Here is a 15729-nt window from a genome sequence, read left to right on the forward strand (position 1 = left end):
GAGGTGGTGGTGGGAGGCTGTCCATGAGCAGCTGAAATGAGCCCTGTGTATCTCTGGCTAGAAGGAGATTGTGGAGACCTCCCTTAGGTGTGTGGAGGAAGGGTGAGAAATTTGGAGATTGGCATTTTGAAACTGCACAGCTCTGGTCTCAGCAGAGCCTGGTCTCCTTTGAGGGCAGCATAATGATTCTCTAGCTCAAGGAGACATGAGTACAAGATAGATGGGAACAAGACTAATAAATAAACAAGATAAACTGCACTAAGATACTCTTACTAAACTGAGGTTATGGAGGATGGTATGGGACAACTGAATGACTTCAGGGCTTTCATCTTCAAAAGTTTATCTTAATTTCTCCATATCTTCTATTCTTTAGACAGTCCCACATGACTGGAGAGAGCAAATGTCCAACAGCAGCTCCCTCAATGAGTTCCTCCTCCTGGCATTTGCAGACACGCGGGAGCTGCAGCTCTTGCACTTCTCGCTCTTCCTGGCCATCTACCTGGCTGCCCTCCTGGCCAACGGCCTCATCATCACAGCTGTAGCCTGTGACCACCGCCTCCACACCCCCATGTACTTCTTCCTCCTCAACCTCTCCCTCCTCGACCTTGGCTGCATCTCCACCATTCTCCCCAAATCAATGGCCAATTCCCTGAGGAACAACAGGATCATTTCCTACTCGGGATGTGCTACCCAGGTCTTCCTGCTAGCATTCTTATTTTCAGCAGAGTTTTCTCTCCTCACAGTCATGGCCTATGACCGCTACATTGCCATCTGCAGACCTCTGCACTATGGGACCCTCCTGGGCATCAGGGCTTGTGTCAGAATGGCCGCAGCTGCCTGGGCCAGTGGTTTCCTCAATGCTCTCCTGCACACTGGGAACACATTTACCTTGCCACTTTGCCAAGGGAATGTGGTGGAGCAGTTCTTCTGTGAGATCCCCCAGATCCTCAAGCTCTCCTGCTCACTCTCCTACGTCAGGGAAGTTGGGCTTCTTGTTGTTAGTACCTCTTTACTCTTTGGGTGTTTCATTTTCATTGTGGTGTCCTATGTGCAGATCTTCAGAGCTGTGCTGAGGATCCCCTCTGAGCAGGGCCGGCACAAAGCCTTTTCCATGTGCCTCCCACACCTGGCCGTTGTGTCCCTGTTTGTCAGTACTATATTGTTTGCCCACCTGAAGCCCCCCTCCATCTCCTCCCCACTTCTAGACATGGTTGTGTCCATTCTGTACTCGGTGGTGCCTCCAGCCCTGAATCCCCTCATCTACAGCATGAGGAACAAGGAGCTCAAGGAGGCACTGAGGAAACTCATCCAGTGGGTGCAAGGTCAATGATAACAACTGTTTCATTCACTCACCAGGATATCCGCCATCAAGGCTGTATTTGATCCATTTCTTCCATTTTTACTTCTCTCTTTTACATCCATCTTGAAATAATAAATAATAAAATAAAGATACCTGTTTTTTGTCACGTCTGCACAGGAATCTCTCCTTTAACCCTTAAACATAAACCATGATAAAGCAGGAAGCCAGGCTTCCCCCTTCACTAGCAGAGAGGGGGGATTCTCTGAGCTGCTTCTTTGAGCTCCCTTGGATGTGCCCAGTGCAGGGAATAGAGTTTCCCTCTGCAGCGTCTTTTCCAGCACTGACACCAAGGGACCTCTGGGGTACAGAGTCACGGCGGGACAAGGGCAGGTGGGCTGAGACCAGGGGTCCAGTGTTGTTTAGGAGATCTCAGCTCTCATGCCTATGGTTAGAGTGTGATCTCAAATCTCTCTAATATGACAGAAATGGCAACCAAGCGTCACCACAGGTTTCAATGGTTCCATGCAAAGCTCCAACACACAAAACTGAACATGAGTGAATTGAAGGAAAGTCTAGAGGCAGCCTTCCTGTGGCAGTTCATCTTTCATGAAGACACATTCTAGGAGGGAAGCAGGAGTTTCTCTATTTAGAGTTGTCCTCCCCATTTCCATGCTGTCCTTCCATGCTTTATTCTGCAGATATGGCCAAGGAACTCTCATAACCTGGTACAGAGGCATGTTTTCCCTCGTACCCTGGAAGGACAGGCAGAATCAGTCCTTGGGCTCCCTTAAGCCACAGCTGGACTCCAGAATAACATTTCCATAATAAAAGGGGATCTGCCCTATGATGGTCCTGAATCTGGCCTCTCTTTAGAAACTGGAATCAAAAAATATGCCCAAGGGTGTGCAACCACAAATGGGCCTGCTCTTCTGCTTGTGAACTCCATGAGATCCAGGGGATGACCTCAGCATTCCAGGGTGACCTGTTAGCCTCAATCTAGGGTTCATCTCTCAGTGACCACTGCAGACAGGCAATGGTCTCTGCATTGCCTGTGCCAGGCTGCCCAACATGTGACTGTGTTCCCCCAGGGAAGGGGCAGTGGAGGGCAATTCCTGCAGCCACAGTGAAACACCACAGCCTGTAGGTAATGGCCACCCAAAGACATCTCCTGCCATTGCAGTACTTTGGTAGCACTCTGAGTACCGTCAGACCTCAGCCACCATTATCAGAGGCCACAAGGGCACACTGATGACTCATGCTCAATTTGTTGCCAACCACGATTCCCAGGTCCCTTTTTGTGGAGCTGCTCTCCAACAGGTCAACCCCCAGCCTGTCATGGTGCATGGGGTTATTCCTCCCTAGCTGCAAGACCCTGCACTTGCCCGTGTTGAACTTCATGAGGTTCCTCTACCTGCAACTCTCCAGGCTGTCCAGGCTCCTCTTAAAGCCTGCACAGACCTCTGGGCTATCAGCCATTCCTCCCAGTTTTCTATCCTCAGCAAACTCGCTGAGGGTGCACTCTGCCCCTTCAGGTCACTGATTAATAAACTGAACAGGTTTTGACTGACTCCTGATACCAATAGTTGCAGGTCTCCAACTAGGCTCTGCACCACTGATCACAACCCGAAAGCCTAAACCCCAAACGCAGCTGCGAACATGGAGGTGACCTCACATGGACAAACCCACCACATCCCTGCTGCTGCCTGTGGCCTTCAGAGACAGCAGCTTCCTCAAAGCCCTTCCCCACACAGGAACCACTGCTGCCCTCTCAGCTCCTCTCGCCACAGAGACCCCCCACCCACCGCCCACGCCTGCCTGCCTGCTGCCGGCCAATCAGGCACTCACAAAGACATGATGTCACAGCGCCGCCCCGCCCAGCTCTCTGGCCCTGCCCTCCAGGGCAGCAATGGCCTCCCCAGCCCTTCCCCGCCAGGAGCCCAGCCCGGGCTCAGCAGCTGCTCCGCGGAGATGATCTCAGCAGCGCAGAGCCCTGCAGGGCCCGGCTGCTGCCCAAAGAGGCACTGCAGGAGCGGTGACCTCACAGTCACCAGGCAGAGCCAGCCCTGCTGCTGCCCAATCAGCTCTGCCCGCAGCAGGGACCTCCCAAGCAGCAGCCACGCCCTCTCCCTGCAGCTGGCCTATCAGGGGCTGCAGCAGCAGTGACCTCCTCGTGCCCAGCGCAGCCATTGGCTGTGAGGCCCTGCGGGGCTCCTGGCTGTGCTGGGGGCTGTGCGGGGCCGGGGCAGGGAGGGGAGCCCAGCTCGGGGCTGGGGGTGCTGGGGGTGCTGGTGTGGGGGCCTGGGGGGCTGTGTGAGCTGCTGTGTTGGGCCCAGCCAGCACTGCCCACCCCGGCATGGGGGAGAAGAGGGGCAGCCAGTGCCAGGGAAACCTGCTCTGGATTCTCTCCTTCTGCCCTCAGCACCCACACAAGGGTTGGAGCTGCCCCACGGGAGCCTTGGGGCTCAGGGCAGCCCCAGCCCCAGGAGTCCTGGCTGCCACGTTGTCCCCAACCAAGGTGGGACCCTCAGGTAGGACTCCTGTGGCAGCGGCAGGACTCCTGCAGCAGCCTCCAGCCCTGAGCAGCTACTGCCACAGCCCGGGATCCACAGGGGTCTTTGCAGTGACAGTTTCTGTGTGACCCACCGGGAAGGAGATCCTGAAGCTGGGAGCCTTGTTGGAGAGCAGCAGGATCACTGGGAACAAGAACCGGGGTCTAAGCTGCAGGTGTTGATCCGGCAGTCCCCATCTCACTCATCATTCCCCATCTCATTTGACTCCATCAGCAGTTTGTGAGGTGACCAGCTCCCTGCTCTGCAGCTGATGAAGTTGGGGAATATCCCTGCAACCTCCTTTCCTGCTCTTCCTCACCTCTGCAGAGTCCTGGGGACCATCTTAAAGAAGAGAAACCCCCATCTCCCTGGAGTTCTGTCAGGGAAATGGCTTTCCAAGTCACTGCCAAAGGAAGGACTTCTTTGGGTTGCTTATTCAGTCTGTGGCAACTCATTAGTGATGCTGTGAGCCCAGCTCTTCATGCTGGGGATCTTGGCCCGTTCTCTCCCCTGTCTCCTGTGCATCTACCTAAATCTCCCATTCCCCCATGTTCTGTTTAAAGTGACAATTTCTAACATCCCCTTTAGGGCACTATCTGGACACATTGTGACTCCTCCTGATACTCTGTTCACTCAGAGACCCAGCGGCTCGTTTGCCCTTTAGGGAGGTTAAAGCTTGCTCTGTCTTTCTGCAGTCTCCCCCATTAGCCAAGTCCTTACTATATGTACAGATTGTATGGACATAGCATACATTCAAAGAGTGTCATTATTTTCCATGAAACTATACTCTGTTTCCTTGTAACTAAAAGATCCCCCTGTGCCTGTTGGCAGCCAGTTGTCTAGGTAAAGCAGGTGGGAATTGGGGAAGGTGAGCTATAACATTGAGTGCAAACTTAGGTGGCCTAAGGCTAGCTTTCAACAGGAGTGATTTAAATTCCTGAGAGGCTGATGAGGGAAATGGTAGGGCTGGGGAGGTGCGGAGGAAGACTGTGCGTATAGTGCCTGATCTCTGGGACACTGCTTTTCCTACATGTGCTGATTTCATTAGGAGTAACTCTGGATGGCTATGATTTCGATGACGTGCTGTCAGCTATTCTTTAGAATAATAATAGAAAACTTTAAAAAGATGAAATACTTGTATATGATTGTTGTCTTCAGCTTTCAGCTACACTACCCACACCTTTCCAATTAGCCATGGACAGTTGAAGGAAATAGCAGGGAGAGTCCTGGTTTATTGGGGCTTCTTGCTTTTTAATGAGCTCCATGCAGTACTTGGAGCTGAGTCCATGAATTGCAGCTATTGAAAGGAGATTAATCACTGAAGAAGTCAAAGTCAGAAGTAAACCCTAAAGTTTTGTAGGGCATTAATGGATCCCACTGAGGCCATTAGCTACAACAACTCACCAGGGACTGATTAAAGCTAAAAAATATAATTATTGGTAATAGTTAGGTAGAGAAAATACTCAGGTGGCTCTGATGCTGAATACACCCTTGATGTGTTTTATCAAGGAAAATGGCAGAGCACAGGCAGAGAAATCCTGGAAAGGGAGATCCCTTCCTGCATGTGTTGCCCACATCCTCCCTGGCATCAGTGTTTGGGTGAGGGTGTGCGATGCTGAGTGCAGGACAAACACATGACACCTCCCAGGGTCCCCAGAAGGTTAAAGGGGGCAAAGAAGTCCTGATGATTCCTGATCGGCCTCGGTGACAGACGCAACAGCCACAGTCGAGAGGATAAAGACCTCCATTCTGTTGGGGCCTTGGCAGTGCCCTTGGCCATCTCTACCATGGGTCATCCTAGACCTGCTCCTGTGTCCCTGCAGACTATAGACACCCAATCTGCTTCCTCAGCAAGTTCTCACAAGAGGTTCTCCTTCCCTTCCTTGATGGCTTTTCCGTCCTGAGTGACTGTCTCTTGAAACACAAAGCCATAGGTGGTGATAGACTCGCTCTGAGTGCCTGTAGCACCACTGCTCTACCCTTCAAGTGATATTTCTTCATCCTATTGCCCAATCTGAGCTTCCCAAGCTGTATTTTTGTCCTCTTTCCTCTTTTCATGCTGCTTCCCACTACCAAGGAAATCTCTTGGCAGCCCCACAATGTGGGGACGAATATAACATTGTGTGTCACGACAGAGTGGAACGTGAGGAACTGAAGTGCCAGGGCCTGAATGACAGGCCCGAGTCGGGGTTGACTTAGAGATGAATATGGCACTGCCTTTGCAGTGCACAACACTCGCCTGTAGAATTGCTCATGCCAGCTTGCACGGAGGCTTGTTAAACTGTAGCTTTTTTAAGCTCTCGTGTAGTTGTTTTTGACCATGAAGGGAACCCTCCCATCTGAGGCCTGGGCTCTGACCAGATCCCCATCGCACATGATAGGGCAAGTATGTCACATCAGATGTTACCACTCACAAACAAAATGCAAGTTATCATGATTTGCTGCTTTGGCTCTATAAAAGATGGACACTCTTGCCACGATTATGGAGACCTCACGGGTGGATGCACCACGTAAGACCTCCCAGTTGCCGGGAAGGTTCTCCAAATCCTCGCCACAACAGGGACTCCCCAGTGACTGCGGATCTGTATGACAGTAACATATTTAGGCAAATAGTGATGTATCTTTTAATCACTATTCTAATATACTAATGGTAAGGTGCATTACCTTGCTTATTTTGTCTGTTGCTAAAACCAGTGTGAAATAAGCTTATTTTTTTAAATGTATCATTCTGTACTGTCTTAATATTAATAGTGAAATAAGACCATTCTTTCCAGTGGCGTCTTGTTCTTTCCATCACCCCGTCTGCCCCAGAGCTGTGCCGGTGCTCTTCTTTCTCACCGTGCTCCTTTGCATGCCCCAAGCCCCCAGCCCTTATGGCCATGAGTAGCAAGTGTGTGTTACAAGCAGGATGCAAATTATTGCCTGATGACTTTTAAAAGAAGGCAAACATGCCTCTTCTCTTGCTGCTCTCCCAAAAACAGCAGCCCAGCCTGAAGCAGGCAATGCCTGTAACAAGACCCAGCAAGGTAGAGCAAGGTCCTTCCTTGTGCTCAGCTTCTTCTATTCCCAGTTGTCACTTTTACCATGCAGGTGGCAGGTGAAGTGGTCTGAGGTGTGAAACAGGAATAACACCAGAGGAGAAACTGCCACTTCTGCACTTTGAGATGTGATTGTGACACATGTGATGGTGCATTGTGACAAACAGAGAAGGGGTAAAGGGAAGCAAGCTAACCATCAGGAGGCATGAAAGCAGTGCGAGATGCAGTGCCATAAATGCAGCATTCCAATGTGAGCCCCTTTTTGCATCTATCAGGTGGTGCTCAGAGAGTCTCTGATGTGTGAAGGTCGCTTGCCAAGGGCCAGAGCCACAAACAGTGTAACTGGAGGGACTCGATTTCTTCCAGTTCATGGAGCTCTGTCAGACATGGGCACTGAACAGTGCAAGAGAGTCCCGACAGAGCCCATGGTTTTTGTGGGTGTCCAGTTTGCTGAAGCGAGCCCTACTCAGATCCTCCTCCAGCAAGGGAAAGTCTTCCTTTCTCCATTTCTCCATGGTCTCCAGGACCTAGGATTCCTGAGGGTCACTCTTAGCGCTAAAGCCTGTGGCAAAGGTGGCCTTTTCTGTGTCCTCTCTCACCAGGACTCTTGGCCCATTTAGCAGCAGGCCCGTATTTTCCCTAGTCCACCTTTTGTTCCTGCTGTATTGTTGTATTGTATTTTAAATAATTATTTATTATTATTTTATCAGGAAGGTAAGAGTAAACATTGAGAAAGAAATAAATGAAGAGCACATGCTTCATGCCAGGTACATGGGAATGACAAGTGACTGCACACAGGACAGTTTTTGGCACTGACATAGTACCCATTGAGGAAGTTTCCTCAGTGCCTCCTTGAGCTCCTTGTTCCTCATGCTGTAGACAAGGGGGTTCAGTGCTGGAGGCACCACTGAGTACCGAATGGCCAGTACAGAGAGATCCAGAGCTGGGAAGGATATGGAGGGAGGAGAGGAGGGAATAAAGTGGCTGAGGGTGACATTTCACTACGCCTGTAACCAGGGGTAGGAGTCAGACCCAACCAAATGGGTATCACAACCTCTAATCCATCCGAGGGACTGCAGATGACTGCACAGCCCAGGGCACCTGGACTGCAGAGCATTTCCAAGGGTGCTCGTTGTGTCCAGTTGTGCCTATACATCCTGCCCCTGGTATATTTGATAGATGGTGACCCAGAGGGCTCTCCGTTCTCCCTTCCTCCTGGCAGTTGGGTCCTCCCTGCCTCTCCTGAGACTGCAGAGTCCTCTTTTGCCTGCGAATACCCAGTGCATTATCTCTAAGAAACCCCATCTTTGAGGACCTCTCCCTTTATGAGGCTCTACTCACAGTCCATCCCAGGCATATGGTGTCCCAGGAGGATCTCTGTGCTCTCCTGACACATCCAGCTTCCCCTCCATGACAACAGCCATCTGACACTGTGCCTTAATACGTAGGAGAGCTGTGCATGTGTAAATCCATGACCATTCAGTGTCTCCACTATTCTTGGACTCTGATAGGTGAATTCTCAAACCAGCCCTTGGTCTGTGAAAGATCATTACATGATCCTGAGCTCTGTGTTGCTGAACCAGTGGAGAATCCTGTGCAGCAGGCCCTTGAGAGATGCAAGTCCTTGGGCCTATTCTTGACACCAGCTTTGGAGGAAAAGCCCAGCTTTCACGCACGGTACTGATAGAAATTACTTTATTACAGAGATACTGTTAAGGATCCAGTCCTTGTCCAGCATTCGACACAATTGAGGGTATCAGGTGAGACAGAGCAGACACCGTAAAAAGGGGAATGAATACAAGTAGTTGTGTAGCAACACCATAACATTTATAATCACTAAAAAAAGCCATAATAAAAATAACATGAAGAAACAATGCTCAATCCAGTTACGGGATACAGAAAGAGTCAATTGTGGAGAGATATGGAAAAATTGCCACTGCTTAAAAAGGTGCATGAAATCACTTTCCTAATGGCATCCTTGAGCTCCTTGTTCCTCATGCTGTAGATGAGGGGGTTCACTGCTGGAGGCACCACCGAGTACAGAACAGCCAGCACCAGATCCAGAGCTGGGGAGGAGATGGAGGGGGGCTTCAGGTAGGCAAACAGACCAGTGCTGACAACCATACAGACCACGGCCAGGTGCGGGAGGCACATGGAAAAGGCTTTGTGCCGGCCCTGCTCTGACGGGATCCTCAGCACAGCTCTGAGGATCTGCACATAGGACAGCACAATGAAAGTGAAACACCCAAAGAATAAACAGGCACTAACCACAATAATCCCAGCTTCTCTGTGGTAGGAGTCTGAGCAGGAGATCTTGAGGATCTGGGGGATCTCACAGAAGAACTGCTCCACCACATTGCCTTGGCAGAGGGATAGGGAAAATGTGTTCCCAGTGTGCAGGAGAGCATTGAGGAAACCACTGGCCCAGGCAGCTGCTGCCATTCTGACACAAGCTCTGCTGCCCAGGAGGGTCCCGTAGTGCAGGGGTCTGCAGATGGCAACGTAGCGGTCATAGGCCATGACTGTGAGGAGAGAACACTCTGCTGACATGAGAAAGGCAAACATAAAGACCTGTGCAGCACATCCTGAGTAGGAAATGGCCCTGGTGTCCCACAGGGAATTGGCCATGGCTTTTGGGACAGTGCTGGAGATGAAACCGAGGTCAAGGAAGGAAAGCTGGAGGAGGAAGAAGTACATGGGGGTGTGGAGACGGTGGTCGCAGGCTACAGCTGTGATGATGAGGCCGTTGGTCAGGAGGGCAGCCAGGTAGATGGCCAGGAAGAGCGAGAAGTGCAAGAGCTGCAGCTCCCGCGTGTCTGTGAATGCCAGGAGGAGGAAGTCAGCAGGAGAGCTGCTGTTGGGCATTTTGCCCCCAGACTTTGGGACTGTCCAAAAAAGAGAAGACATTGAGAAGTTAGTATTAACTTTTCAAGAAAAAGAAAAACTATCTAGTTTCTCATTTTTCATACATCCTCCCCCCATGCACTCTCACACTGCCTCTGTCTTTACTGAGAGGATCTTTTTCTCAGTACTTTGCTTGAGTTCTGCTTTGCACTGGCTGAGTGTGCTGTCAGGAGCAGGGACCTCAGCCGCTGGACTCCAGGGAGTCTGTCCTGCTGTGCAGCACTGGGAATCAGGGAACAGAGGTGATGAGCTTGACCATTCACCATTTCTGTCAGGTGAAGTCCACTCAAGACATCAACAGTCCCTTCAGCAGCTTCCCTCCCGAATATAAAGAGGGTGGCTTGAGGAACAGAGTTTCATGGAATTGTTCAATATTTTTTATTTGATTGTAGCTGTGCTTGTCACCCCTGGGGAGTGTTCCTCAAAATAGACCTCTTTGGCATTTCTACTGAGTCCAGAGATGAAATCCTCCACTGTTGCTGTGTGCAGATTAAGGACATCTCATTTGTCTCTTAGACTATTTCCCAGCTGTTCTATGCTGCAGGATGATCACACTCCTCTACTATCCTAACAGGAGACCAGACCTTGCAGAGGGCAGAGGAGTCCCATTTCACAATGCAGATTTTCAACTTCTCGCCCTTTCTCCATACACCGAAGAGGGTCTTCTCACTCCCCTTATGGCAACAGCACACAGGGCTCTCTTCAGCTGCCCATAGACAGATTCTCCCCACCACCTCCATACCCTCAGCATCTCTGCAGCTTCCTCACGGGTCTCTCTTAGCAGTGAGGATGGGCTCTCCTTAAGGGAGATACAGCTCATTTTCCAGCCCTGTGCACTGCATTTCATGGAGCTGCACAGGACAGAAGGGGGATGGAAAAGCTCCTTCCCTGCAGACCCCTCTGTTCCACAGCTTGCAACATCAGCGCCTGAACTGCAGCGGAAAACACCCAACCCCAGAGAGCTGAGAGCAGGAACTGGAGCATCCCGGACAGGAGGGGAAACAAGGAGCTAGACCATGATGCTGCTGCCAAGGCAGGCAAGGAGAAGCACAGAGAGATATCCTGGAGAGCCTTCACCGTACGCAGCTGGGCATGTCACCTCGCAGATGGTGACAGTACAGAGCAGTGACGCTGAGCCCCTTGGTGGGGCAGCAGGAAATGGGCCCGTGGCAGGAGAGATGCTCCTGGATATGGATGGAGTTCTGGCTGCAGAGGAGGCAGCGCCTGCCCTGCACTTCCTGCCCCTTCCCTGCCCATTTCTGCTGCCTGGAGCTGTCCCTGCCGGCAGCTCTTCCTCTGTCCCTATGTCTTGTCCCTGCCACGGCTCACAGATCCCGTATCACCCTCCATGTGTTCAGCTCTGCCCTACAGAAACCTCCTGGCTCTGTGGCTGCAGGTTGTAACGACTAGGTCACATAAAGTCCTCCAAAGCCACAATGATGATGGTGATGCTGTCTGTAATCTAAGGTGGGGTGAAGTGGCTTGCTGAGGTTTCTCACAGACCTCTTAATCCCTCACTGCATTAATCCCTGCCAGGTGTCTCTCCTCTCACGCAGAGCTTCTCCCTGGAGGCCCATGGGGAGCTCCCCAGGCAGGCTGAGCGCTGCCCCTCGCAGGCTGCAGAGTCACTGCCCTGGGCACACAGCAGGCGCAGGGACACTGCTCTGAAGAACAGACCTGGCTGCACTCCCTGCCTTCACCGCCCTGCAACGTCCCTGCGAGAAGGAAGCAGGATGCTCTGTCCCTGTGACAGTGGCAGGGAACGCCTGCCCTGCAGCATCTCCTCAGCCTGCTCTGCCCTCAATAATCCAGGAGAGAGACTATTAAAAACCCAGTGCATAATGACATGGACTGGGAGCAGAAGTCCCCTCCAGAAAGCTCAACAGCATTGCCCTGCAGCCAGACACTCACCATGCAAACGGCTCTGAAGATTTTGCCATGCACTGAGTTCTGCTCTGTTCCCCTTGCTCCAAACCACCATTCATCCCTCGCTGCCTTCTCTCCTCCCCTGTCCGCAGCAGCAGGCAGTGCCCGCAGCCCTGCTGCTCTTGGCACAGGAGCTGCTCCTGCACTCGGCTGTCTCTGGGCAGTGCTGCCAGGCTGCCACGAGCTGCCTCCGTCCCAGGAGCCTGGCCCTGCTCAGGAGCAGAGGCCCAGCTGAACTCACCAATTTCTCTGTCCCTTGTGCTCCCTCCTCCTGGGAAAAGCACACTTCAATAAACTAAAATAATCACCTGTTGTCCTTTGCTAATGATTGGAGAGAGATTATTCCAACATGGCAATTTATTGCATCAAAGGATGACTATCTATGAAAGTTGGAAATACCCCACTCTGGAAGCCTCATTTCACATCCCTTAACTAGACAGGAGACCGAGGAGTGGACAAATAGGAGTTAATTGACACATGGTCCAGGTGCTGATTCAGAAATATCAATCTGGGCAGTACCTGTCTAGGCCTGGACCTGAAGTTGTATTCGGATCCCTCCTCTAAACTCCACAAATACAGCAATGGCGGGATTGCCCTTGCCAAAATTGAAGTGAGCAGAGCACAGAGATCTGCCCACGAGCTCCTTGTCAAAGCTCCACCACAGTCACTGGAGATGCAGGGTGAGAGTCAGCAGTTCCCACAAAAACACCTGGTGACAGCAGAAGAGACTAAGGAGGTCCAAGGCATGTGCCTGTGTCTGCTTGCTCTGACGGAGCTACTAGGAGACCTGCATGATCCTACAGCACGAGTTGGGGAACTGGCCGTCTTGGCCATCTGAAATGACCCCAGATGCCAACTATGACAACAGCGACACTCCCCATGAAGCTGAGGTATGGGAAGATTGCAGGATTAACCAACAGCTCTTGTAATTCAATGCAGAGTCCTGATTTGATGTCACAGAAAAGTGCTGGCAGGGCCTTGTCTGATGTCTGGGGTGTCCAGCACAACCACACGTCTCTAGCAGATACAGTAGGGCACCTGCAGGAAAACCATGTCCCTTGGAGTGATTGCTGGGCAAGTGCCCCAGGGCATCCTGCGTTTCTGTCCTGTACCCAAACACAGACATTCCAGCACTGGCTGTAGGGAAAGCCCATCCCGTCTACATCCAGGGTGCTGCATAAATGGGAGGCACCCCGGCCCTGCCACGTCTCTGCTCCAGGCCCTGCCCTCTCAAACCCTTCTAGCTCTCCTCCCCTGAACTACTCTTTATCCCACCACATGACATGAACAGGTAATGGGCTAATGAGGACCTCTGGGTGGCTGCATCAAAGGCTGTCAAGGCCCATGGACATCTTCAGTGGCACCTTGTTCTTCCTGAACCAGTGTCAGCTACAGGAGAGAGTACCCGTTGGGCTGCTTTGTGTGAGAGGAAATGCCCATGGCCAGGAATACGTGTCCCCTCACTGGAGAAGCTCCTGCCTGGCTATCTTGGCCCAGATCTCCTTCCCCACCATCCTCGTGCTCTCTGTGCAGGTCCCATCCCTGCTGCCGCCCACCTCTCCCTCCAGCCCCACCGCTCACCTCCCTCGTGTGCTCCTGCGCTCCAGGGATCCCGTCCATGGACGAGGAGCAGCCATTCGCCTGCTGCTCCTTCTCCATCTCCAGGACTCGCTCTGGGGACAGCCCTGCACAGCCAGCGCATTTCTGGCCTGTCCTCCTTGCAGACAGATGCGTCCGCACAGTCCACGTCACAGTCCCATCCTCTGATCAGCTGCTCACACTGAGGGGACCTCACAGGCCCTTGGCTGGGGCTGGTCCTGCTGCTGGACAATCCCGCATGGGGCAGCAGTGACCTCACAATGTGCCCTGGAACCTTCAGCTGGCTCTGGCCTATCAGCAGCAGGGACAGAGATGATGTCACAAGAAACCTCAGCAACCCAGAGCTTCCTGATGGCATCAGGTCTACAGTGAAGGATGTGACCTCACTGTCACCATCAGAGCCATATCTCTGCTTTTGGCCTATCAGGATCAGGCACAGCAGTGACCCCACTATTAATATCCAGGCCATGTCCCTGCTGCTGGCCTATCAGAGACTGGCACAGCAGTGACCTCACTAACAACATTCAGGCCATGGACCTGCTGCTGGCCTACCAGGTCCCAAGGCAGAAAGGCCAACACAACCAACATCCAAACCATGGGCGTTTTCTGCCTGGTCTCCACTGGACACTGAGGTAACATCACAACAGCCTGTGGGAGCTAAGAGCCCCCTCTGGCCTATCCAGAGCAATAGGTGTCCTCAGAGTCACAAGTTTGAGTCTATCAGCTACTCAGGCAGAAAGGACCTCCGAGTACGAAGGGCAGCCATGGCCCTGCTGCTGGCATGTCACGTTCTCACACAGAAGGGACCCTGTCATTGGTCCCAGGAACATGGACAAGGTTGTTCTCCAGGGTGTGCTTGCTCCTGCAGTGCTTTCCCAGGAGAGGGTCTAGGGAAGAGCAGTGCCCTGGTCCCAGACAAGTCACCACCTGTGGAGGTCAGCCTAAGGTCAGTAGCAAAGAATGTCCCCTCGGCAGATGGGGGACTGAGCAGGAGAGGCGGGAGCTGCAGCCACCTGGCCAGCACATGATCAAGTAGCTCACTGGACAGCCTCACGTGTGATCAGCGTGTGATCATCTGGTTGATGGGTTGGTTGGGTTTGGGGCTTAATGTGCTGCCAGGCAGGGCGGGGGCTGTCTCTGGGGTCAGAAGCTCTATAAATTGTGCTTAAATAAAGGTCTTCGGTTTCACAACACTGAAGACCATGATTGATTCAGACACTGCAAAAGGCACCCGAAGCTGGGGCAAGAACACAGGGGAAGCTCACAAAGCCCAAACCCGGCAGTGTAGCCCAGCCGAACCAGGAACGGAGCAGGAAGAACTCCGGTGTGCACCCATCGCCTAATTAGAGGACAGCATCCTGGGAACCACGGGAGGCGGAATGTCTCAAGGGCAGAAATGCAGCCTGGACGCGCTGCAGCACATGGTGCATGAAGAGAACCGGCAGGTTTCCGGGAAGGATTTAGTAACTCTACTAGAGTGGATTCGGGAGAAGGTACCTACTTTCCCGAAGGAAGGCACACTCCAGCGAGAGGTGTAGGATGAACTCGGAAAGGGCCTTAAGGAGGCGATGGCGGATGGTGATACAGCTGCAGTAAAACATGTGGGCACCTGGTGGCAGATCATGGTCACCTTAAAAACGGCCTGGGATCTTCAGGGGGACAAAAGCGATCAGCCACGTGCAGCAGCACCATCAGCACCACCGTATGGGGGGGCGGCTGATCCTCCGTGCGACCATCCGTTCGACCCAGACCCCAGGGACCCGGAGAAGGAACATGATTTACACCCTCAGACCCACATAACGAGGTTACAAAAGGGGATCGAGGGTTGATTCGCTGGGAAATGTTTAGCAGAGGCAGTTCCGCAGGGGAACTTAGAAATATTAACAGCTATGCCGGTCATGTATGCGTCGGTGGTGCATTTGACTGAGAAAAACCAAATCCTGCCTTAAAAGTGAGAAGCAGGGAAGTGTTTTCAATGCGGAGAGAATGGCCATCTCAAGAAAAACTGCCCCAAAGACCGGGAGGCGGAAGCAAGCCAGCTCCAGCTCGCTTATTCACGTGCCGTATGGGTCATTGACAGATCCACTTCGAGTGCTGGAGTGGATCTTCTTACCTCATGGACAGTCTAAAAGAAATTATCACTGCAACAGAAGAGTATGCACAGTTAATTCAGAAAGCAACAATGCGCTTAAGAATATTAAACAGCAGCGATCCAAGATTCATTTATCTTCCTGCAACCAAGGAAAATTTGCAATGGTTATTAGCAGAACATTTAATCATGCAGGTGGCTTTAGCAGACTTTGCAGGACAGATGAACATTCACTATCCCCTGCATAGGTTGTGGTCAGAACTTCCTAACATTCCCTTATTAGCAAGGTGTCTTTGGCAGCAAACTCCCCTTTCAGGTATTACT

General features: G+C 52.0%; 1 protein-coding gene across 1 annotated transcript; it reads left to right on the forward strand.

Moving 5' to 3' along the window:
- Positions 1-400: 400 nt before the first annotated feature.
- LOC148593883 (olfactory receptor 14J1-like) lies at positions 401-1330 on the forward strand. Its single transcript, XM_088529132.1, has one exon. It carries the CDS (start codon positions 401-403, stop codon positions 1328-1330), a length of 930 nt encoding a protein of 309 aa, XP_088385258.1.
- The last annotated feature ends 14399 nt before the right edge of the window (positions 1331-15729 follow it).

This window comes from Tinamus guttatus, unplaced genomic scaffold (assembly GCF_059628265.1).
Source record: "Tinamus guttatus ecotype Peru unplaced genomic scaffold, ASM5962826v1 Tinamus_guttatus_pri_ptg000324l, whole genome shotgun sequence".
In the NCBI taxonomy this organism is placed as follows: domain Eukaryota; kingdom Metazoa; phylum Chordata; class Aves; order Tinamiformes; family Tinamidae; genus Tinamus; species Tinamus guttatus.